The sequence below is a fragment of the Heptranchias perlo genome, chromosome 8 (assembly GCF_035084215.1).
Source record: "Heptranchias perlo isolate sHepPer1 chromosome 8, sHepPer1.hap1, whole genome shotgun sequence".
Taxonomy (NCBI): Eukaryota; Metazoa; Chordata; class Chondrichthyes; order Hexanchiformes; family Hexanchidae; genus Heptranchias; species Heptranchias perlo.
In genome coordinates, this window is record NC_090332.1 from 52,666,799 (window position 1) to 52,693,108 (window position 26,310).

General features: G+C 44.1%; 1 protein-coding gene across 11 annotated transcripts in view; it reads left to right on the forward strand.

Moving 5' to 3' along the window:
• The window catches only part of LOC137324615 (AT-rich interactive domain-containing protein 1B-like), a 648,069-nt gene that overhangs the window by 434,340 nt on the left and 187,419 nt on the right, over nucleotides 1-26,310 (forward strand). For all 11 annotated transcript variants that reach the window (XM_067989102.1, XM_067989104.1, XM_067989111.1 and 8 more), the window contains exon 7: nucleotides 18,680-18,859. In XM_067989102.1, coding sequence (XP_067845203.1) covers nucleotides 18,680-18,859 — 180 coding nt within the window. The remainder of the gene's footprint in view (nucleotides 1-18,679; nucleotides 18,860-26,310) is intronic.

Here is a 26,310-nt window from a genome sequence, read left to right on the forward strand (position 1 = left end):
CCATTTACCCCCCCCCCCCCACCCCCCCTCCACAAGATCCTCTTAACTCGGACACCGGCCGACCTTGCTGGTTCCCGCAACCGGCAAACTGCCTCTGGGGCAGCGAATTGCACCCGCAGCTCAACAGTACTATCCTAATGAAGCCGGTGCCCAATTTGTTGTGTTCCTGCCACTGGCCTTATTAGACACACGCAGCATGTGCTGCACCGGGAACACGCCCCAATTCAGGTGCGATCCAATCTTTAGACCATGAGATCTATCCAAAAAGAATGACAACACGAAGAGAAGAAATTAATCAGATTAAAGCTGTTAATGATTCTGAATGTCTGATTTTGAATGGAACCTGAATAAAGTTAGTAATGCAAATCCTGAGGCAACAACCAAAGTGAAGCAAACGGCAGTTGATGCTAACTCAATTGTTAATTTTAAATCTGAGATTGATAGATTCGTGTTAACCAAAGGTATTAAGGAATATGGGACTACGATGGGTATATGGAGTTAGGTCACAGATCAGCCACAATCTCATTGAATGGCGGAACAGGCTCGAGGGGCTAAATGGCCTACTCCTCTTCTTGTGTTCCAAAATACATACAAGGAAGCTAGGTCATTCCCAAATGGAAAATTGCCAGCTGCTCTTACTTCATAAGACTATAGCTGATTCCGGCAAACAGAGCTGCAACTATATATGACAATAGACAGGGACAAAACATTAGATGACTAGACCAGGAAACTTCACCAGGATTTATGCACTTCAGATCAGTACAGCTGAAGTTACTACTGAGATATGCCAGTGGTCATGAAAGGAAAAGATGTGTGATTACATTACCAGTGTGCTTAATGAGCATGCATGAATTCACCCACAAAGTGCATCCAGATGCCAACTTGGCAGATGGATCAGTGGACCCTAGCATGCTAAATTATTAATATATGGGAAAATGCACATTCCAGTCAGCCTCCAGCTACCAACAAACGGACACCAACATTGATGTATCGAAATTGGAATGGAGCTGCCTGAATACAATAGGGTGGTAGTGTAGGCATCATACCCCATAAGTAATTCATTATGTGAAAGGCTTTGAGATGTTTCAGCTTGATAAGGTGCTGTATAAATGCAAGTGTTGTTATAAACTGTCAGGTTGTCTCTGTGATACTTTCAATGATGCTAAAACTGTCACAGGACGATCAAGGAGCGTTGTGTGAAATTCAAGTTGATGTAAGTGAACCGCATGAGTGCGGTAAAGGCGTTTGGGAAATGAAAGGCACTAGTGTATCCTATTCAGACCTGGCATTTTTGTCACAAGATCTCCTATTCACTCCCAATTGTACAACTTTACTACTTTGAGGAGAAAGGTTTCCTTCAGATATTTTATGTGCACTCTTGTGGTGAGATGAAGCCAGCTGTGTTCACCTTCAGTGACATCTCAGATGAGAATCCCTGCTTCCTGAAAGTGCTCACATACACAGATGAGCACTTCAAAAGTTACAACGTGGATGTTATTTTTGTTGACCGCCATGTAGATTCAGGGGTCAACACCCAACTTGACCAATTTGATAGAGTTTTTTGATGAGGTAACAGAGAGGGTAGATGAGGGCAATACTGTTGATGTGGTGTATATGGATTTTCAAAAAGCATTTGATAAAGTGCCACATGGTAGGCTTGCTATTAAGATTGCGGCTCATGGAATAAAGGGGCAATGGCAACATGGATACAGAATTGGCTAAATGACAAGAAACAAAGAGTAGTGGTGAGCGGTTCTTTTTCGGACTGGAGGGAGATGTGCAGTGGTGTTCTCCAGGGATCGGAGCTGGGACCACTGCTTTTCCTGATATATATTAATGACTAGGACTTGGGAGTACAGGGCACAATTTCAAAATTTGCGGATGACACAAAACTTGGAAGAGTAGTGAACAGTGAGGAGGATAGCGATCGACTTCAAAAGGATATAGACACTCTGGTGGTATGGGAAGACAGGTGGCAGATTAAGTTTAATGCGGAAAAATGTGAGGTGATACATTTCGGTCGGAAAAATTAGGAGAGGCAATATAAACTAGAGGGCACAATTCTAAAAGGGGTGGAGGAACAGAGGGATCTGGGGGTATATGTGCATGAATTGTTGAAGGTGGCAGGGCAGGTTGAGAAAACGGTTAAAAAAGCATACGGAGCCCTGGGCTTTATAAATAGAGGCACAGAGTGCAAAAGCAAGGAAGTCATAATGAACCTTTATAAAACACTGGTTCGGCCTCAACTGGAGTATTGTGTCCAGTTCTGGGCACCGCACTTTAGGAAAGATGTGAAGACCTTACAGAAGTTGCAGAGGAGATTTACTAGAATGATTCCAGGGATGAGGGACTTAAATTACGTGGAGAGGCTGGGATTGTTCTCCTTGGAACGGAGAAGGTTGAGAGGAGATTTGATGGAAGTGTTCAAAATCATGAAGGGTCCAGACAGAATAGACAGAGAGAAACTGTTCCCATTGGTGGAAGGATCAAGAACCAGAGGTCATAGATTTAAGGTGATTGGCAAAAGAACCAAAGGTGATATGAGGAAAAACTTTTTTACACAGCGAATGGTTAGGATCTGGAATGCACTGCCCGAGGGGGTGGTGGAGGCAGATTCAATCACGGCCTTCAAAAGGGAACTGGATAAGTACTTGAAACGAAAAAATATGCAGGGCTATGGGGAAAGGGCGGGGCAGTGGTACTAGCTGGAATGCTCTTGCATAGAGCCGGCGTGGACTCGATGGGCCGAATGGCTTCCTTCCATGCTGTAACCTTTCTATGATTCTATGAACACCATTCCAGATAATCAGAATGAGAAATAAAGAACTATTCATGTCAGGCAGTTGAGCTATTTGCTTGAAATTGTTGACTGCGGTGTCATCATAGAATCATAGAAAGTTACGGCACAGAAGGGTACGGTAGCATAGTGGTTATGTTACTGGACTAGTAATCCAGAGGCCTGGACTAATAATCCAGAGTCATCAGTTCAAATCCCGCCATGGCAGCTGGGGAATTTAAATTCAATTAATTAATTAAATTCAATTAATTAAATAAAAAAATCTGGAATTAAAATACCAGTACCAGTATCAGTAATGGTGGCCATGATCGTCGTAAAAAACCCATCTGGTTCACTAATGTCCTTTAGGGAAGGAAACCTGGCCGATATGTGACTCCAGACCCACAGCAATGTGGTTGATTCTTAATTGCCCTCTGAAATGGCCTAGCAAGCCACTCAGTTGTAAAATCTCACTACGAAAAGTCATAATAAGAATAAAACCGGACGGACGACCCGGCATCGGACCACTAGGCACCGGATACGACAACGGCAAACCAAGCCCAGTCGACCCTGCAAAGTCCTCCTCACTAACATCTGGGGACTTGTGCCAAAATTGGGAGAGCTGTCCCACAGACTAGTCAAGCAACAACCTGACATAGCCATACTCACAGAATCATACCTTTCAGCCAACATCCCAGACTCTTCCATTACCATCCCTGGGTATGTCCTGTCCCACCGGCAGGACAGACCCACCAGAGGTGGCGGTACAGTGATATACAGTCAGGAGGGAGTGGCCCTGGGAGTCCTCAACATTGACTCTGGACCCCATGAAATCTCATGGCATCAGTTCAAACATGGACAAGGAAACCTCCTGCTGATTACCACCTACCGTCCTCCCTCAGCTGATGAATCAGTCCTCCTCCATGTTGAGCACCACTTGGAGGAAGCACTGAGGGTAGCAAGGGCACAAAATGTTCTCTGGGTGGGGGACTTCAATGTCCATCACGAAGAGTGGCTCGGTAGCACCACTACTGACCGAGCTGGCCGAGTCCTGAAGGACATAGCTGCCAGACTGGGCCTGCGGTAGGTGGTCAGCGAACCAACACAAGGGAAAACCTTACTTGACCTCGTCCTCACCAATCTACCTGTCGCAAATGCATCTGTCCATGACAGTATTGGTAGGAATGACCACTGCACGGTCCTCGTGGAGACGAAGTCCCGTCTTCGCACTGAGGACACCATCCAACGTGTTGTGTGGCACTACCACCGTGCTAAATGGGATAGATTCAGAACAGATCCAGCAGCTCAAAACTGGGCATCAATGAGGCACTGTGGGTCAGCAGCAGCAGAATTGTATTCCAGCACAATCTGTAACCTCATGGCCCGGCATATTCCTCACTCTACCATTACCAACAAACCAGGGGATCAAACCTGGTTTAATGAGGAGTGTAGAAGAGCATGCCAGGAGCAGCACCAGGCGTACCTAAAAATGAGGTGCCAACCTGGTGAAGCTACAACTCAGGACTACATGCATGCCAAACCGCAGAAGCGACATGCTATAGACAGAGCTAAGCGATTCCACAACCAACGGATCAGATCAAAGCTCTGCAGTCCTGCCACATCCAGTCGTGAATGGTGGTGGACAATTAAACAACTAACGGGAGGAGGAGGCTCTGCAAACATCCCCATCCTCAATGATGGCGGAGTCCAGCACGTGAGTGCAAAAGACAAGGCTGAAGCGTTTGCAACCATCTTCAGCCAGAAGTGCCGAGTGGATGATCCATCTCGGCCTTCTCCTGATGTCCCCACCATCACAGAAGCCAGTCTTCAGCCAATTCGATTCACGCCACGTAATATCAAGAAACGGCTGAGTGCACTGGATACAGCAAAGGCTATGGGCCCCGACAACATCCCAGCTGCAGTGCTGAAGACTTGTGCTCCAGAACTAGCTGCGCCTCTAGCCAAGCTGTTCCAGTACAGCTACAACACTGGCATCTACCCGACAATGTGGAAAATTGCCCAGGTATGTCCTGTCCACAAAAAGCAGGACAAATCCAATCTGGCCAATTACCGCCCCATCGGTCTACTCTCAATCATCAGCAAAGTGATGGAAGGTGTCGTCGACAGTGCTATCAAGTGACACTTACTCACCAATAACCTGCTCACCGATGCTCAGTTTGGGTTCCGCCAGGACCACTCTGCTCCAGACCTCATTACAGCCTTGGTCCAAACATGGACAAGAGGGCTGAATTCCAGAGGTGAGGTGAGAGTGACTGCCCTTGACATCAAGGCAGCATTTGACCGAGTGTGGCACCAAGGAGCCTGAGTAAAACTGAAGTCAATGGGAATCAGGGGGAAAACTCTCCAGTGGCTGGAGTCATACCTAGCACAAAGGAAGATGGTAGTGGTTGTTGGAGGCCAATCATCTCAGCCCCAGGGCATTGCTGCAGGAGTTCCTCAGAGCAGTGTCCTAGGCCCAACCATCTTCAACTGCTTCATCAATGACCTTCCCTCCATCATAAGGTCAGAAATGGGGATGTTTGCTGATGATTGCACAGTGTTCAGTTCCATTCGCAACCCCTCAAATAATGAAGCAGCCCGAGCCCGCATGCAGCAAGACCTGGACAACATCCAGGCTTGGGCTGATAAGTGGCAAGTAACATTCATGCCAGATAAGTACCAGGCAATGACCATCTCCAACAAGAGAGAGTCTAACCACCTCCTCTTGACATTCAACGGCGTTACCATCGCCGAATCCCCCACCATCAACATCCTGGGGGTCACCATTGACCAGAAACTTCACTGGACCAGCCATATAAATACTGTGGCTACGAGAGCAGGTCAGAGGCTGGGTATTCTGCGGCGAGTGATTCACCTCCTGACTCCCCAAAGCCTTTCCACCATCTACAAGGCACAAATCAGGAGTGTGATGGAATACTCTCCACTTGCTTGGATGAGTGCAGCTCCAACAACACTCAAGAACCATCCAAGACAAAGCAGCCCGCTTGATTGGCACCCCATCCACCACCCTAAACATTCACTCCCTTCACCACCGGCGCACAGTGGCTGCAGTGTGTACCATCCACAGGATGCACTGCAGCAAGTCGCCAAGGCTTCTTCGACAGCTCCTCCCAAACCCGCGACCTCTACCATCTGGAAGGACAAGAGCAGCAGGCACATGGGAACAACACCACCTGCACGTTCCCCTCCAAGTCACACACCATCCCGACTTGGAAATATATCGCCGTTCCTTCATCGTCACTGGGTCAAAATCCTGGAACTCCCTTCCCAACAGCACTGTGGAGAACCTTCACCGCACGGAATGCAGCGGTTCAAGAAGGCGGCTCACCACCACCTTCTCAAGGGCAATTAGGGATGGGCAATAAATGCTGGCCTTGCCAGCGACACCCACGTCCCATGAACGAATAAAAAAAAAGACCATTCAGCCCATCGTGTCCAAGCCAGCCGATAAAAGCTATCCAGCTTAATCCCACTTTCTAGCACTTGATCCTTAGCCATGTCGGTTACGGCACTTCAAAGTGCACATCCAAGTACTTTTTAAATGAGTTGAGGCTTTCTGCCTCTACCACCCTTTCAGGCAGTGAGTTCCAGACCCATTCCACCCTCTGGGTGAAAAAATTTCTCCTCAGCTCCCCTCTAATCCTTCTACCAATTACTTTAAATCTTTGTCCCCTGGTCACTTACCCCTCTGCTAAGGAAAATAGGTCCTTCCTATCCATTCTATCTGGGCCGTTCATAATTTTATACACCTCAATAAATCTCCCCTCAGCCTCCTCTGTTCCAACGAAAACAACCCCAGCCTATCCAATCTTTCCTCATTGCTAAAATTCTCCAGTCCTAGCAATATCCTCATAAATCTTCTCTGTACCCTCTCTGATGCAATCACATCTTTCCTGTAATGTGACCAGAACAGCAGTACTCAAGCTGTGGCAACTAGTGCTTTATACAATTCTAGCATAACCTCCCTACTGTTATATTCTGTGCCTCTGCTAATAAAGATAAGTATCTCGTATGCCTTTTTATACACCTTATCTACCTGTCCTACTACCTTCAGGGATCTGTGGACATGCACTCCAAGGCCCCTCACTTCCTCTACAACTCTCAGTATCCTCTATTTTACTGTGTATTCTCTTGCCTTGTTTGCCCTCCCCAAATGCATTACCTTACACTTCTCCGGATTGAATTCCATTTGCCACTTTTCTGCCCACTTTACCAGCCCACTGATATCTCACTTTCCACCTCACTATCAACCACATGGCCAATTTTTGTATCGTCTTCAAACTTTTACATTTAAGTCTAAATCATTAATATATACCACAAAAAGCAAGGGACCTAGTACTGAACCCTGTGGCACCCCACTGGAAACACCCTTCCATGCACAAAAAAAACCCTTCGACCATTACCCTTTGCTTCCTACCACTGAGCCAATTTTGGATCCAACTTGCCACTTTCCCTTCAATCCCATGGGCTTTCAGTTTTCTGCCATGTGGAATCTTGTCAAAAGCCTTGCTAAAATTCACGTAGACTACATCAAACGCGCTACCCTCATCGACTCTCCTTGTTACCTCCTCAAAAAATTAAATCAAGTTCGTCAGACATGACCTTCCTTCAACAAATCCATGCTGACTGTCCTTAATTAATCCGTGCCTTTCTAAATGACTATTTATACCGTCCCTCAGAATTGTTTCCAATAATTTGCCCACCTCCGAGGTAAGGCTGACTGGCCTATAATTACTCGATCTATCCTTTTCTCCCTTTTTAAACAACAGTGCAACGTTGGCAGTCCTCCAATCCTCTGGCACCTTGCCTGTGGCCAGAGAAGATTGGAAAATTATGGTCAGAGCCTCTGCTATTTTCTCCCTTGCTTCTCTTAAACAGCCTGGGATCCATTTCATCCGGGCTTGGCAATTTATCTACTTTCAAAGATGCTCATCCCCTTAATATTTCCTCCTTCACTATGTTTATCCCATCCAATATTTCACACTCCTCCTTAACTGCAATGTCTGCATCGTCCCCTCTTTTGTGAAGACAGACGCAAAGTATTCATTAAGAACCATGCCTACATCTTCTGCCTCCACACATAGGTTACCTTTTTGGTCTCTAATAGGCCCGACTCTTGCCTTAGTTATCCTCTTGCACTTTATGTATTTATAAAACATCTTTGGGTTTTCCTTAGCTAAGATAGAAGCCCATGGAATCGAGGGAAAAGTACGGACTTGTTTAGGAAGTTGGCTGAGCGAAAGGCGACAGAGAGTAGGGATAAATGGGTTGGTACTCACATTGGCAGGATGTGACTAGTAGAGTCCTGCAGGGATCTGTCTTGGGGCCTCAATTATTCACAATATTTATTAACGACTTAGATGAAGGCATAGAAAGTCTCATATCTAAGTTTGCCGATGACACAAAGATTGGTGGCATTGTAAGCAGTGGAGATGAAAACATAAAATTACAAAGGGACACTGATAGATTAGGTGAATGGGCAAAACTGTGGCAAATGGAATTCAGTGTAGGCAAATGTGAGGTCATCCACTTTGGACCAAAAAAGGATAGAACAGGGTACTTTCTAAATGGTAAAAAGCTAAAAACAGTGGATGTCCAAAGGGACTTAGGGGTTCAGGTACATAAATCATTGAAGTGTCATGAACAGGTGCAGAAAATAATCAATAAGGCTAATGGAATGCTGGCCTTTAGAGGACTAGAGAACAAGGGGGCAGAAGTTATGCTGCAGCTTTCCAAAACCCTGGTTAGACCGCACCCGGAGTTCTGTGAGCAGTTCTGGGCACCGCATCTTCGGAAGGACATATTGGCCTTGGAGGGAGTGCAGCGTAGGTTTACTGGAATGATACCCGAACTTCAAGGGTTAAGTTACGAGGAGAGATTACACAAATTGGGGTTGTATTCTCTGGAGTTTCGAAGGTTAAGGGGTGACCTGATCGAAGTTTATAAGATATTAAGGGGAACAGATAGGGTGGATAGAGAGAAACTATTTCCACTGGTTGGAGTAGGGGACACAGTCTAAAAATTAGAGCCAGACCTTTCAGGAGTGAGATTAGCAAACATTTCTACACACAAAGGGTGGTAGAAGTTTGGAAAACTCTTCTGCAAACGGCAATTGATACTAGCTCAATTGCTAAATTTAAATCTGAGGTAGGTAGTTTTTTGGCAACCAAAGGTATTAAGGGATATGGGCCAAAGGCAGGTATATGGAGTTAGATCACAGATCAGCCATGATCTTATCAAATGGTGGAGTAGGCACAAGGGGCTGAATGGCCTACTCCTGTTCCTATGTTCCTTGAATTTACTTATCAATATTTTTTCATGCCCTCTGTTTGCTTTCCTGATTTCCTTTTTAATTTCACCCTGCACTTTCGATACTCCTGTTGGCTTTCTGCAGTATTGAGCTCTCGGTGTCTGACATAAGCTTCCCTTTTTTGCCTTATGCTCCTTGCTGTATGCTCCTTGTCCAGGGTGCTTTTGATTTGGCAGTCCCACCCTTTTTCTTTGTGGGAACATATTTGCTCTGAACCCTCACTATCTCTCCCTTGAATGCCTCTCACTGCTCTGACACTAATTTACCTTCAAGTAGCTGTTTCCAGTCCACTTTTGCTAAATCACTTCTCAGCTTAGTAAAATTGTCCTTTCTCCAATTGAGAACTTTTACTCCTGTACTATCTTTGTCCTTTTCCATAACTATGCTAAAAATAACTGAATTATAAGCACTACCAGCAAAATGCTCTCCCATTGATATTCCTTCCACTTGCCCAGCTTCATTCCCTAAAACTAAGTCCAGAACTGTCCCCTCTCTTGTTGGACTTGCTATGTACTGGCTAAAAATGTTTTCCTGAATGCATTTTAAGAATTCTGCGCCCTCTATACCTTTTACACTGATTCTATCCCAGTTAATATTAGTGTAGTTGACATCCCCAATTATTACTGCCCTATTGTTTTTGCACCAGAAATTTGCCTACATATTTGCTCTTCTATCTCCCTCTGACTGTTTGGGGGTCTATTGTACACTCCCAGCAGTGTGATTGCCCCTTTTTTTTGTTCTTCAGTTCAACCCATATGGCCTCATTTGATGATCCTTCTAACATATCATCCGTCCTCACAGCTGTAATTGTTTCTTTTACCAATGCTGCCAAAACCCCCTCCTTTTTTATCCCTCTCTCTATCTCATCTGAAAACCCTGTAACCAGGAATGTTGAGCTGCCATTCCTGCCTTTCTTTAAGCCATGTTTCAGTAATAGCTATGATATTAAACTTCCACGTGTCTATCTGTGCCCTCAGCTCATTTGCCTTATTCAGTAGACTCCTTGCATAGAGGTATATACCATTAAGCACTGCCAAACTCCTTTGTTGTCTATTTTCTAACCTTTGTTTCCTCTGCCTTCAAAACTCGCCTCCTAATTTTCTGCCTTCCATTTCCAGCTCTGCTTCTCTCCCTTCTGAATCTATGCTCAAATTCCCATCCCCCTGCCAAGCTAGTTTAAACTCTGCCCAACAGCACCAGCAAAAACTCCCTGCAAGGATATTGGTCCCAGCCCTGTTGAGATGCAACCCTTCATTAGCTTCTGCAGTGTTTAGCAAAGTAATTTCAGTCAAGTCCTTCAAAATAGATTGCTGCCTTCACCTGTACTGTACACCAAAACCAATAAAGGAATAGAGCTGAGCAACCCGAGTCAGGGAAGCCAGTTTCAGCAGTTTCTTCTAGCTGTTCCGATGCCAGAGACTGCAAACTATTCTCTCCCATTCAAACAAACTTACATTATATAGCACTTTACCACGTCCTCAGGAAGTCCCTAAGCACTTTACAGCCAATGAATTACTGTTGAAGTGCAGTCACTGTTACTATGTAGGCAAACGATTTGTTTGGTTTTGTCCTATGATGGTGGAAAAAATGAGTACTTGTGGATTTCCCCTCAAAGACTGCTCATCTAAAGCATTTCCAAGCTGTGCACTAGGGAGCTTGAGGAGGTAGACATCTGCATTATGACCATAAAAGGCAATAGAAAAGTCCGAAGAATCTGATGGAGAGATTTTGCTCGAACTACTTCTACAGCCTCAATTGGACATGCATGTTATCCAGGGGCAAGCAACTGTGAGCAGAATTTGAAACTTCGTAAATGTAATTCATTGTATTTAAATTCTTTAATCACTAACAAAATGTTTGGACCTAATTTTTTTTCTGGGGGAAAGGGGGTGTGGCGGAGAGATTGAATTTGTATGTATTTGGGGGCAGTTGGGAAAGTAAATGACTGGCAACTGGAAAGGGGACAAAAGGTCAGGAAATGCAGCGTATGTATCTAATTTGCATCCAACCACAACTCCCGAATATCAAAAAGGTGAAACAAAACATAAAGAATCATAGATAATTTCTTCACACAATTTTCTAATAATTTCAAAGAAAAAATGGGATTTCATTTTCCACCCTTCCACAGTTGTGCAGATCAGTCATTGTGTGACTCAGTGCTCAGAAATGCCCAAATCTGGCCAGACATGGAAAACAGATGTTAACAGATTCTACCACTTAGCCCAGATATTTTCCCCAAAGGGTATGCACATAATTGTGCTTTGCAGATATAGGGGAAGCATTCTGATGTTAGGGATTCACTTGCCATTTACATTCTGTGTAAAAAGTTAATGAAGTTGTGACCCCAGTATCTTGATGCTGGTTGGCCATAGTACAACTCTAGATTTGCCTTAATTACCTTAATCTGTAGTCTCCAGAGTTATAGTCAGTACATCGGTTGGAGGTATTGGTAGGCATGTTTTAACTTGAGTACTGAGGCAGTTTCAGGCAAGCAACCTTCAATTCTCTGCATTGCTTTACATGTGTAAGGAATCTTACAACACCAGGTTATAGTCCAACAGTTTTATTTGAAAATCACAAGCTTTCGGGGGCTTTCTCCTTCGTCAGGGGAGTGTGGGATTCCATGAACGTTACCGCATATATAGTCAGAGAACAATGCCTGGTGATTACAAATAATCTTTCCAACTGCCCGTTGTCAAGGCAATCAAAGTGTTCAGACAGAGAGACATTACATACAGGACTACTGAATATACAAACGGTCAGAGCCCAAAGACAGAGAGAGAGAGAAACATCCGAAAGGAAGAGAAAGAGAGAGAATGACCAGCTGGATTAAAAACAGGTAACTTTTATTCGCTGGTGGGGTTACGTGTAGCATGACATGAACCCAAGATCCCGGTTGAGGCCGTCCTCATGGGTGCGGAACTTGGCTATCAATTTCTACTCGACGATTTTGCATTGTCTTGTGTCTCGAAGGCCGCCTTGGAGAACACTTACCCGAAGATCGGTGGCTGAATGTCCTTGACTGCTGAAGTGTTCCCCGACTGGGAGGGAACCCTCCTGTCTGGCGATTGTTGCGCGGTGTCCGTTCATCCGTTGTCGCAGTGTCTGCATGGTCTCACCAATGTACCATGCTCCGGGGCATCCTTTCCTGCAACGTATGAGGTAGACAACGTTGGCCGAGTCACAGGAGTATGAACCACGTACCTGGTGGGTGGTGTTCTCTCGTGTGATGGTGGTATCTGTGTCAATGGTCTGGCATGTCTTGCAGAGGTTGCCGTGGCAGGGTTGTATGGTGTCGTGAACGATGGTCTGTTTGAGGTTGGGTGGCTGTTTGAAGGCGAGTAGTGGAGGCGTGGGGATGGCCTTAGCGAGGTGTTCGTCATCATCGATGACATGTTGAAGGCTGCGGAGAACATGGCATAGTTTCTCCACTCCGGGGAGGTACTGGACAACGAAGGGTACTCTGTTGGTTGCGTCCCGTGTTTGTCTTCTGAGGAGGTCAATGCGACTTTTCACTGTGGCCCGTCGGAACTGTCGATCGACGAGTCGAGCGTCATATCCCGTTCTTACGAGGGCGTCTTTCAGCGTCTGTAGGTGTCCATCGCGTTCCTCCTCGTCTGAGCAGATCCTGTGTATTCGCAGGGCCTGTCCATAGGGGATGGCCTCTTTGACGTGGTTAGGGCGGAAGCTGGAAAAATGGAGCATCGTGAGGTTGTCCGTGGGCTTGCGGTAGAGTGAGGTGCTGAGGTGCCCGTCTTTGATGGAGATTCGTCTGTCCAAGAAAGAAACCGATTCTGAGGAGTAGTCCATGGTGAGTTTGATGGTGGGATGGAACTTGTTGATGATATCGTGTAGTCTCTTCAGTGATTCTTCGCCGTGGGTCCATAGGAAGAAAATGTCGTCGGTGTATCTGGTGTATAGCGTTGGTTGGAGGTCCTGTGCAGTGAAGAAGTCGTGCTCGAACTTGTGCATGAAGCGGATGATTTGTAGGAGGGCGTCTGGAGATTGGCTGTTGTTGGTGTTGAGTACTGATGCTGTTGTAGCGATACCGTCATTGTGGGGGATACTGGTGTAGAGTGCCGAGACATCCATCGTGGTGAGAAGTGTTCCTGGTTCAACTGGTCCGTGGGTGCTGAGTTTTTGTAGGAAGTCTATAGTGTCGCGACAGAAGCTGGGGGTTCCCTGTACGATGGGTCTCATCCCACGTACTCCCCACATGGGAGACTTCTACTGCCTCCCAAAGATACACAAAGCCAACACACCCGGACGTCCTATCGTATCAGGCAACGGAACCCTGTGTGAGAACCTCTCTGGATACGATGGGTTTCAGGATGCCCTCGACAAATCATCCGCTTCATCCTGGATCACAATGTCTTCACCTTCGATAACCAGTTCTTTACCCAAACACACGGAACAGCCATGGGGACCAAATTCGCACCCCAATACGCCAACATTTCCACGTCAAAGAGGCCATCCCCTATGGACAGGCCCTGCGAATACACAGGATCTGCTCAGACGAGGAGGAACGCGATGGACACCTACAGACGCTGAAAGACGCCCTCGTAAGAACGGGATATGACGCTCGACTCGTCGATCGACAGTTCCGACGGGCCACAGCGAAGAGTCGCATTGACCTCCTCAGAAGACAAACACGGGACGCAACCAACAGAGTACCCTTCGTCGTCCAGTATGTCCCCGGAGCGGAGAAACTACGCCATGTTCTCCGCAGCCTTCAACATGTCATCGATGACTACGAACACCTCGCTAAGGCCATCCCCATGCCTCCACTACTCGCCTTCAAACAGCCACCCAACCTCAAACAGACCATCGTTCGCAGCAAATTACCCAGCTTTCAGGAGAATAGCGTCCACGACACCACACAACCCTGCCACAGCAACCTCTGCATGCCAGACCATTGACACAGATACCACCATCACACGAGAGAACACCACCCACCAGGTACGTGGTTCATACTCCTGTGACTCGGCCAACGTTGTCTACCTCATACGTTGCAGGAAAGGATGCCCCGGAGCATGGTACATTGGCGAGACCATGCAGACACTGCGACAACGGATGAACGGACACCGCGCAACAATCGTCAGACAGGAGGGTTCCCTCCCAGTCGGGGAACACTTCAGCAGTCAAGGACATTCAGCCACCGATCTTCGGGTAAGCGTTCTCCAAGGCGGCCTTCGAGACACACGACAACACAAAATCGTCGAGCAGAAATTGATAGCCAAGTTCTGCACCCATGAGGACGGCCTCAACCGGGATCTTGGGTTCATGTCACACTACACGTAACCCCACCAGCGAAAAAAGTTATCTGTTTTTAATACAACTGGTCATTCTTTCTCTTTCTCTTCCTTTTGGATGTTTCTCTCTCTCTCTCTCTCTCTCTCTTTGGGCTCTGACCGTTTGTATATTCAGTAGTCCTTTATGTAATGTCTCTCTGTCTGAACACTTTGATTGCCTTGACAACGGGCAGTTGGAAAGATTATCTGTAATCACCAGGCATTGTTCTCTGACTATATATGCGGTAACGTTCATGGAATCCCACACTCCCTTGACGAAGCAGAAAGCCTCCGAAAGCTTGTGATTTTCAAATAAAACTGTTGGACTATAACCTGGTGTTGTAAGATTCCTTACATTTGTCCACCCCAGTCCATCACAGGCATCTCCACATCATTGCTTTACATGTGCATAATGTGCAGTATTTTATTCCTCTTCCCCCCCCCCCCCACTTTCTTTCACATTAATTATAGATTATGAAAGGCCAGTGAAAGGAAAAAATCAACATTAGGTGAACCAGCAAATTTGTTTATTTCTATACTGTATATAGGTAGGATGTAATGCTGGACAGTAAAATAAATCATGATTCAGAACTTGAGAACAGCCAACAGTTCATATACTGTGTAGAGAAAGACACAGGAAACATTAGGCCTGTGTATAGAGTAAATTAAAGCAAGGAATTTGGAGATTGTTAAGAATTTGGACTGCCGATAGATCAGTTCAATGTATCAGTAGGCATCAGGCTGCTTATGTTAGGTCCCTAGGGGAGTGGAGGGGGGGACTGTAGCTATCACAAAGAAAGGGTAAAATCAGTGCATTGAAAAAATAATTTGAATTCTAAAGGAAGCTAAGAGCTGGAGACTGATTATCGCTATATTCTTATGGCATATCGAGAAGGTGTAGCCTCCATGCAGCCAAAGTATCTATTCAAGTTAAAACTTCCTTCAACTGTTAGTAAAGAAATTACAGTTTTGTATTTACCCAGCTAAGGTGAGATCTCAAATGTACTTAAGTAGTATGAAGAATCGGGCTATCTATTTTTTTCCATGGCGATGCAGTCATTTGTTTTCCCACCTTGTAATAATTTGCCTCACAGAGTCTATGTTTAAACCTTTGTTGCCACTCCCCACCCTGCTAGTAGAGAATAATCAACTTTAAAGGCAAAGTCAGAACACCAAATAGATAGCAGTATTGTGGAAACTTAACCTAGAAAATGTTGAGTATGGCTCCCTCAATCGATCAATAAGTAATACACCATGTATTGGTTGTTCTTAGTACAGATCAAGAAGGTCTCGAGTTTAGTCACTGGTCCGTGCTGAGTCATTGAATATCACCTAGGCATTGGTGGGGGCACTACTGTAGGCCTCAATGTTTAATGCCTACAGATGGGAAAGGGGGGAAATTCCTGCTCCTGATTGCTGGAATGTGTGGCGGTGCAGTGATGTGCTGGGGCTCAGCTGTTAACCACATGGCACGAGGAACCATTTGGATGAGATATCTGAAGGTTAATGGTGCCTGTGAAAAGCATCCCAGCAAGAATTCACCTCCTCCAAGAAGAGGAGGGAAGAAAAAATGTTTAGATCTTTCTTTTAACATTTCCATAATCTGATCACTCTACTTACATTTCTCAATTAGAAAGCTAACATATTTTAGAACATTGGATTTATAAAGTTTTTTGTAATGAAAGCATAACCCAGATAATGCTTGTTTATGTTGCTTCTCTCTTTTTCCTTGTCAGTTTATCTTGCCTCCCATCCTCTCCTTAAGGTGTTGACTCCTTACTAGGGTACAGTTCCATGAGCACCAGAGTCATCACAACTGAGTCAGATCCTGTCCTCCAACATTTACAGACATGCAGTTGCAGCAGGGGTTGCTGAATGTCGATTACATCGAGTCTACAGCACAGAAATAGCCCATTCAGCCAAACTGGTCTATGCCAGCGTTTATGCTCCACACGAAGCCTCCTCCTACCCCTCTTCATCTAACCTTATCAGCATACCCTTCTATACCTTTCTCTCTCATTTGTAAACAATTTTACAACACCAAGTTATAGTCCAGCAATTTTATTTTAAATTCACAAGCTTTCGGAGGCTACCTCCTTCCTCAGGTGAACGATGTGGACATTGGGAGGCTAGATAAGCACATGAGAGAGACTTTCTCTCTCATGTGCTTATCTAGCCTCCCCTTAAATGCATCTATGCTATTTGCCTCAACTACTCTTTGTGGTAGCACATTCCATATACTTACCACTCTTTGGGTAAGGAAGTTTCTTCTGAATTCCCCATTAGATTTATTCGTGACTATCTAATATTTATGATGTCTAGTTTGGACTCCCACACAAGTGGGAACGTTTTCTCTATGTCTACCTATCAAACCCTTTCATTATCTTAAAGACTTATTTTAGGTTACCCCTCAGCCTTCTCTTTTCTCGAGAAAAGAGCCCTAGCCTGTTCAGCCTTTCCTGATAAGTATATCCTCTCTGGTATCTGGCATCATCCTTGTGAATCCTAAGAGCAGTGTTCTTAACTGCTCCCCACATCGTTCACCTGAGGAAGGAGGTAGCCTCCGAAAGCTTGTGAATTTAAAATAAAATTGCTGGACTATAACTTGGTGTTGTAAAATTGTTTACAATCCCTAACCTAAGGGCACTGAGGTAAATTGTAGCCCCATACTGCTCCTTCAGCTTAGATTGATTAACTCAGCACAGATCAGGTATCGTATCTAGGATCTTCCAGGTCTGCATGATTCAACTACTCACTTGATAAGCTCACCAAACTGTTAGGAGAGCCTACTGTGTTGTATCTTGCGAAAAATGTGTTTCTCATTAGGTTTTTATGACTACACTGATTAGTACAAATGGTCCTGCTGTCTGAAACAATAAAAACATGCAATCTAACGCTGTATCATGATGCAGAATTCCTTTTTCATTGACCACCCAGATGCTGACATTTGAAAACTAGTTTTTGTAATAAAAATCTTTGTTCTCTCTGTCTGGCTTTGTTCTGTTTGCTGCCATAACCCAATTAGTGTACTCGCTGGTAGACCCCATTGGAAGCATTACCTGTTTCCTGTTCTATTGCTAACCTACAAATAGAATAAAATGATGACTTGTTCCTGTAAACAACTTTTTTGAGGTGAGGAAAATGATTAATGTGTAAAAGATGTAATTCTCATTGCAAGGGGTTATGATGACTTTTTTTGATACTGCGTTTGGTTTCCCCCTTTTCCTAGCCCATTTTTGATATATTTAATAGATATAAATCTCCTTTATTTTCATCTTACAGACTGCCACTCGCTGTCCTAGATTTGATGGAATGGTCTGGGGCTACAAACTTCTCTGTTACCACTGTTCTCCGATTCAGTGATAGTTTTTCCTATGGGAAGCTTCATCTAGTAGGTAGCTTAGGCGAGCAGCATCAACACTTACCTGCCTCAGTGCAGGGAATGTTGAGTGATGGACACGCTGAGCCCCCCCCACTTGCAGCTTCATGGTTGCTAGTTGAGCTACAGAACCATTCCACCCTCAACAATTTATTTCCTATATGTAAATGCTGTTTGGCTATGATTAAGTTGTGTTATACAGCTCAGTTTTTCTTTTAAAAAGAAGCTTTTTGTAGAGAAAATCTAAATAACTAAAATTTAAACTAACAAGTGTGCTCCATCATCTTTTGTACAAATGAGTTGGTAAAAGGATTAAGAGTTAAAATAAGTTGGAAGTTTTTCTCTCACTGCATGATGTTAACACTAAACCATGAAAGGTGTCCTTCTCATCTCTGTTGACTTTCATTCATGTTTTACACTGGTTTCTTCAGGAACTAGGCTGAACTAGAAACTTGAGGACTTAGCTTTTCAAGCATATATTCATAGCACATTCCTCATTGCACACCTAAATCGTATTGCTCTCTTGTTTATTAAACTGTGTACTCAAGTTGCTGAAAGTCAGTTTTTCAGTGTAAACTTTTAGTGAGCATAATGGCAGCGCAGGTTAAATCTTGATTTTCACTAAAGAAGCTAACTATATTAGCTGGTCAGTGTAGCACTGTGACTCAATCGAGCTTGACTGCTTTGGTAGTAAGGTTAATTGATAGAAAGGAGAAGGGTTTGTAAGAGTATTCTGTTCTGTGAAACTTGGCTGTGGCAGAGCCTGGTGCCTTAATTTTTAAAAAGGGCTGAACATATTGTTAACTTCCAAGCTATGTCTGCAATTTGCTGTTATAATTAGCTTTCTCTTCTGTGTCTGTGTTTGTGTGTCTCTCTTTCTCGCTCTCTTTCTCTCCACATAGGTTTTATGCCAGGTGTGCAAAGAAATACACAAATATCTCAGTATGGATCTCAGCAAACCGGTGCTCCTATGTCTCCACATCCATCGCCTGGAGGACAGATGCACCCTGGCATGGGCCCTTACCAGCAGAGCAACTCCAGCAGCACCTATGGTCCCCAAAGTGGCCAGTATGCACCACAAGGTAAGAAAGAAAAACTCATTAAAATTAGTCAGTCAATAGAGTCTGCTTTTAAATGTCTAGCTATAAATAATGATAAAAATAGAGCCTTTAGGTAGCTCATTAAATATAGAGAGGTTCATTAGAAAGCATCTCGAGACCAATGACGGAGTCTCTATGCTTACAAGGCCAAGAAGCAGCTTCAGCAATCTACTTCTTTTACCTTGGGTACTCCTCCAAAGATATTTCATACTGGCATATATATGATTAAAACTGGGAAACCCAACTGTTTTTGTGGCTGATCTTTATTGTCACAGCATGGGATTTGAAATTCACTAGTGTTTTATTTTTATATGTACTAAACATAATGCTGCCATATGTAGACATCAAATATGGAAGATTCTTTGACTGCTATTTGAGGAAAGCAAGCAAACATGACCAATTTTACAGATTAATGTTTTGACCATACTTGCTGATCATATCCATGTAATAGGTTCTTTTACTTGCTTTTCAACCCATTTTTTAAAAAAACATTGACTAAGTCTAGAAATTCTGTTAAAGAGTTAGTCCCTTGAATATTGTACAGCCTTTATGCACGTATTATAGAAGATTTACAAACAGTTATCAATAAATTTTAAATGTATTGAACCGCAGAATCCTTTGTTAAATAATTGGAAACCTGGCATCCAAGAAATGGCTCCTGGCATTTATACCATTAAATCCATAAACTGGACACAGACTTGTGGACCGAGATAAAACTGGCTATAAACACAGGGAGGTGGCTCATTGACACTGAGCTCCTAGACTCTGAATTAAAAGACCAATATAAAAGTAGCTTAATATAGCATACTATTGAATACCAGAACAGTACATCAAGCTCTGTGATTTTATTTACCTAACAAGTCTAGATATTCATAGTAGGTACAGCACAGGAGGAGGCCAATCGACCCATCGTACCTGTGCTGGCTCTTTGAAAGAGCTATCCAATTAGTCCCATTCCCCTGCTCTTTCCCCATAGCCCTGTAAATTCCCTTCAAGTATTTATCCAATTCCCTTTTGAAAGTTACTATTGAACCTGCTTCCAACACCTTTTCAGGCAGTGTATTCCAGATCATTACAACTTGCTGTGTAAAAAAAAAATGTTTCCTCATGTCGTCTCTGACTCTTTTGCCAATCACCTTAAATCCGTTCCCTTCTGCCACTGGAAAGTTTCTCCTTATTTACTCTGTCAAAACCGTTCATGATTTTGAACAACTTTATCAAATCTCCCCTTAACCTTCTCTGTTCTAAGGAGAACAACCCCAGCTTCTCCAGTCTCTCCACATATCTGAAGTCCCTCATTCCTGGTTACGTTTTAGTAAATCTCTTCTGCACCATCTCTAAAGCCTTGACATCCTTCCTAAAGTGCAGGGCCCCAAATTGAACACAGTTCTCCAGCTGAGGCCTAACCAATGTTTTATAAAGGTCTAGAAATAACCTCCTTGCTTTTATACTCTATGCCTCGATTAATAAAGCCCAGGATCCCGTATGCTTTTTTAACAGCCTTCTCAACTTGCCCTGCCACCTTCAAAGATTTTTGTACATGCACCCCCAGGTCTCTCTCTTCCTGCACCCCCTTCAAAATTGTACCATTGAGTTCATATTGCGTCTCCCCATTCTTCCTACCAAAATGCATCATTTCACACTTCTCTGCGTTAAATTTCATCTGCCATGTGTTTACCCATTTCACCAGTCTGACAATGTCCTCCTGAAGTCTGTTACTATCCTCCACATTGTTTACTACATTTCTGAGTTTCGTCTCATCTGCAAACTTAGAAATTATACCCTCTATACCCAAATTCAATTCATCAATATATATCAAAAAGAGCAGTGGCCCTGGGGAACACCACTGAATACTTCCCTCCAGTCTGAAAAACAACCGTTCACCACTACTCTCTGCTTTCTGTCCCCCAGTCAATTTTGTATCCACGATGCTAAAGTCCTTTTAATCCCATGAGCTTTAATTTTGCTAACAAGTCTATTACGTGATACTTTATCAAAAGCCTTTTCATCCTGGCTGGGGCGTTCTCATCATGGGGTGTTCCGAAACAAAATGGGGGAACTGGAGGCAATAATTTGTAGTGAGGAGCCAGATGTATAGGGATAACTGAACCATGAAGAACAGGATTGGAAGTTAAATATTGCAGGATATAACGTATTTAAAAAGGATAGGGAAGGAAGAAGGGGGTTGGGTAGCTGTACTAATTAAAGATAACATAATGGTAGTAGAAAAAGGGACATAACTAACATTAACATTAAGATAGAAACAGAATCCACATGGATTGAGACAAAGGATAAGAAGGGATCGATCACATTAATTCTACAGACGACCTAATAGTGGAAGGGAAGTGGAGGAAGAATTATGTAGGCAAATCTATGAAATTGCTCTTAGAAAGAGCCAGCACAGGCTCGATGGGCCAAATGGCTTCCATCAGTGCTGTTATGATTCTGTGAAATTTGTAAAGAACATCGAATAATAATCATGGGAGATTTTAACTACCTCCAAATAAACTGGCAAGAAGAGGTAGAGAAAGGGGAAAAGGGAATGGAGTTCTTACAGTGTGTACTGGACTCCTTTCTTACATAGAATCATAGAGCATCATAGAAAGGTTACATGCCATTCGGCCCATTGGATTCCGTGCAAGAGTAATCCAGCTAGTTCCACTCCCCCGCCCTACCCCCGTAGCCCTGCAAATTTTTTCCTTTCAAGTACATATCCAGTTCCCTTTTGAAGACCATGATTGAATCTGCCTCAACCACACCCTCTGGCAGTGCATTCTAGATCCTAACCACTCGCTGTGTGAAAAAGTTTTTTTCACACAGCCAATCACCTTAAATTCTTTTGCCAATCACCTTAAATCTATGTCTTCTGGTTCATGACCCTTCTGCTAATGGGAACAGTTTCTCTCTATCTACTCTGTCTAGACCCTTCATGATTTGAATACCTCTATCAAATCTCCTCTCAACCTCTCTTCCAGCTTCTCCAGTCTATCCACATAAGTCCCTCATCCCTGGAATCATTCTAGTAAATCTCCTCTGCACTCTTTCTAAGGCTTTCACATCCTCCCTAAAGTGCGATGCCCAGAACTGTACACAATACTCCTGTTGTGGCTGAAACTGTGTTTTATAAAGGTTCATCATGACTTCCTTACTTTTGTACTCTATGCCTCTATTTATAAAGCCCAGGATCTCGTATGTTTTTTTAACTGCTTTCTCAACCTGCCCTGCCACCTTCAATGATTTGTGCACATATACCCCCAGGTCTCTCTGTTCCTGTACCCCTTTTAGAATTGTGCCCTTTAGTTTATATTGCCTCTCCTCATTCTTCCTAACGAAATGTATCACCTCGCATTTTTCTGCGTTAGATTTCATCTGCCATGTGTCTGCCCCTGCCACCAGCCTGTCTATATCCTCTTGAAGTCTATCACTATCCTCCTCACTGTTCATTACACTTCCAAGTTTTGTGTCATCCGCAAATTTGGAAATTGTGCCCTGTACACCCAAGTCCAAATCATTAATATATATCAAGAAAAGCAGTGGTCCCAGCACTGACCCCTGGGGAACACCACTGTACACCTCCTTCCAGTCCGAAAAACAACTGTTCACCACTATTCTCTGTTTCCTGTTACTTAGCCAATTCTGTATCCATGCTGCTACTGCCCCCTTTTATTCCATGGGCTTCATTCTCGATGACAAGCCTATGATGCTCAGAGTCTCCGTTATTTCCTCCCTTGCTTCTTTTAACAGCCTGCGATACATTTCATCCGGCCTTGGTGATTTATCTACTTTCAAAGCTGCTAATCCCCTTAATACTTCCTCTCTCATTATGTTTATCCCATCCAATATTTCACACTTCTCTTCTTTAACAACAATGTCTGCATCGACCCCCTCTTACGCAAAGTATTCATTAAGAACCATACCCACATCTTCCGCCTCCACACATAGGTTACCTTTTTGGTCTCTAACAGGCCCTACTCTTTCCTTAGTTATCCTCTTGCTCTTAATTATAAAACATCTTTGGGTTTTCCTTGATTTTACTTGCCAATATTTTTTCATCCTCTCTTTGCTTTCCTAATTACCTTTTTAATTTCACCCCTGCACTTTCTATACTCCTCTAGGCTTTCTGCAGTATTGAGTTCTCGGTGTCTGACGTAAACTTTCCTTTTCTGCCTTATCTTACCCTGTAAGCTCCTTGACATCCAGGGCGCTCCAGATTTGGCAGTCCCACCCTTTTTCTTTGTGGGAACATGTTTACTCTGAACCCCTTGAATCTCTCCCTTGAACACCTCCTACTGCTCTGACATTTACCTTCTAGTACTGTTTCCAGTCCATTTTTGCTAAATCACTTTTCAGCTTTGTAAAATTGACCTTTCCCCAGTTGAGAACTTTAACTCCTGTTCTATCTTTGTCCTTTTCCATAACTATGCTAAATCTAACTGAATTATGATCACTACCACCAAAATGCACACCCACTGCTACTCCTTCCACCTGCCCAGCTTCATTTCCTAAAACTAAATCCAGAACTTCCCCCTCTCTTGTTGGGCTTGCTACATACTGGCTAAAAAAAAGTTTGCCTGAATGCAATTTAAGAATTTTGTGCCCTCTATGCCCTTCACACTGTTTGTATCCCAGTTAATATTAGGATAGTTGAAATCCCCTACTATTACTGCCTATTGTTGTACTTCTCAGAAATTTGCCTACATATTTGCTCTTCTATCTCCCTCTGACTGTTTGGGGGTCTATAGTACACTCCCAGCAGTGTGACTGCCCCTTTTTTGTTCCTTAGCTCAACCCATATGGCCTCATTTGATGATCCTGTTTTCATATCATCCCTCCTCACAGCTGTAATTGTTTATTCAACCAAAATTGCCACCTCCCCCGCCCCATCTTTTTTATCCTCCTCTCCATCTCGTCTGAAAACCCTGTAACCAGGAACGTTGAGCTGCCATTCCTGTGCCTCTTTAAGCCATGTTTCTGGAATAGTTATCATACCACCACATGTTTATCTGTGCCCTCAGCTCATCTGCCTTATTCACTATACTCCTTGCATTAAGCACTACCAAACTCCTTTGTTGTTTATCTTCTAACCTTTGTTTCCTCTGCCTTCCAAACTCACTTACTAATTTTCTGCCTTCCATTTCCAGCTGTGATTCTGTCCCATCTGGATTTACACTTAGGTTCCCATCCCCCTGCCAAGCTAGTTTAAACCCTCCCCGACAGCACGAACAAGGACATTGGTCCTGGCCCTGTTGAGATGCGACCCGTCCGGCTTGTACAGGTCCCATCTCCCCCAGAACCGGTCCCAGTGCCCCAGGAATCTAAAGCCCTCCCTCCTGCATCATTTCTCCAGCCACACATTCATCTGCTCTATCTTCCTATTTCTATACTCACTAGCATGTGGTATTGGAAGTAATCCAGAGATTACTGTCTTTGAGGTCCTGCTTTTTAATCTCTTTCCTAACTCCTTAAAATCTGCCTGCAGGACCTCATCCCCCTTTCCACCTATGTCGTTGGTACCGATATGGATCACGACCTCTGGCTGTTCACCTTCCCCTCCCAGAATGTCCCGCAGCCGCTCAGTGACATCCTTGGTCCTGGCACCAGGGAGGCAACATACCATCCTGGAATCTCGTCTGCAGCCGCATAAACACCTGTCTGCTCCCCTAACTATAGAATCCCCTATCACTATTCCTCTCCTGACCTTTCTCCTTTCCCCACATAGTGAGAGAGGAAGTAGGAAGAGGATTAGCATCTTTGAAATTAGATAAATCACCAGGGCCGGATGAAATGTATCCCAGACTGTTAAAAGAAGCAAGGGAGGAAATAGCGGCGGCTCTGAGCATCATTTTCCAATTCTCACTGGTACCACTGGTACAGGCATGGTGCCGGAGGATTGGAGGACTGCTAACGTTGTACCGTTGTTTAAAAAGGGAGCTTCATATAGACCGAGTAATAACAGGCCAGTCAGTCTAACATTGGTGGTGGGTAAATTATTGGAATCAATTCTGAGGGACAGGATAAACTGTCACTTAGAAAGGCACGGACTAATCAAGGACAGTCAGCATGGATTTGTTACGGGAAGGTCATGTCTGACTAACTTGATTGAATTTTTTGAGGAGGTAACAAGGAGGGTTGATGAGGGTAGTGCATTTGATGTAGTCTACATGGATTTTAGCAAGGCTTTTGACAAGGTCCCACATGGCAGACTGGTCATAAAAGTACAGGCCCATAGGATCCAAGAGAAAGTGACAAGTTGGATCCAAAATTGGCTCAGTGGCAGGAAGCAAAGGTCAACAGGTGTTTTTGTGACTGGAAGGATATTTCCAGTGGGATTCCGCAGGGCTCAGTATGAGGTCCCTTGCTTTTTGTGGTGTGTATTAATGATTTGGACTTAAATTAAGTTTGCAGATGATACAAAAATTGGCCGTGTGGTTGAAACACACAAACGTAGAAAATAGGAGCAAGAGTAGGCCATTCGGCCCTTTGGGCCTGCTCCGCCATTCAAAATGATCATGGCTGATAGTCTAACTCAGTACCCTGTTTCCGCTTTTTCCCCATATCCCTTGATCCGTTTAGCATTAAGAAATATATCTATCTCCTTCTTGAATACATCTAATGACTTGGCCGCCACTGCCTTCTATGGTAGAGAATTCCACAGGTTCAGCACCGTCTGAGTGAAGAAATTTCTCCTCATCTCAGTTCTAAATGGCATACCCTGTATCCTGAGACTGTGACCCCTTGTTCTGGACTCCCCAGCCATTGGGAACATCGTCCCTGCATCTAGTCTGTCTAGTCCTGTTAGAATTTTATATGTTTCGATGAGATCACCTCTCATTCTTCTAAACTCTAGTGAATATAGGCTTAGTCGACCCAATCTCTCCATACGTCAGCCCTGCCATCCCAGGAATCAGTCTGGTAAATCTTCGTTGCACTCCCTCCATGGCAAGGACATCCTTCCTCAGATAAGGAGACCAAAACTGCACACAATACTCCAGATGTGGTCTCACCTCGGCCCTGTATAACTGCAGTAAGACATCCCTGTTCCTGTACTCAAATCCTCTTGCAATGAAGGCCAACATACCATTCGCCTTCCTAACTGCTTGCTGCACCTGAATGCTCGCTTTCAGCGACTGGTGTACAAGGACACCCAGGTCTCGTTGCACCTCCCCTTTTCCCAATCTATCACCATTCAGATAATAATCTGCCTTTCTGTTTTTACAACCAAAGTGGATAACCTCACATTTATCCACGTTATACTGCATCTGCCATGTTCTTGCCCACTCACCCAACTTGTCTAAATCACATCGGAGCCTCTTTGCATCCTCCTCACAGTTCACATTCCACCCCAGCTTTGATAGTGAGGAGAAAAACTGTAGACTGCAGGAAGATATCAATGTACTGGTCAGGTGGGCAGAAAAGTGGTAAATGGAATTCAA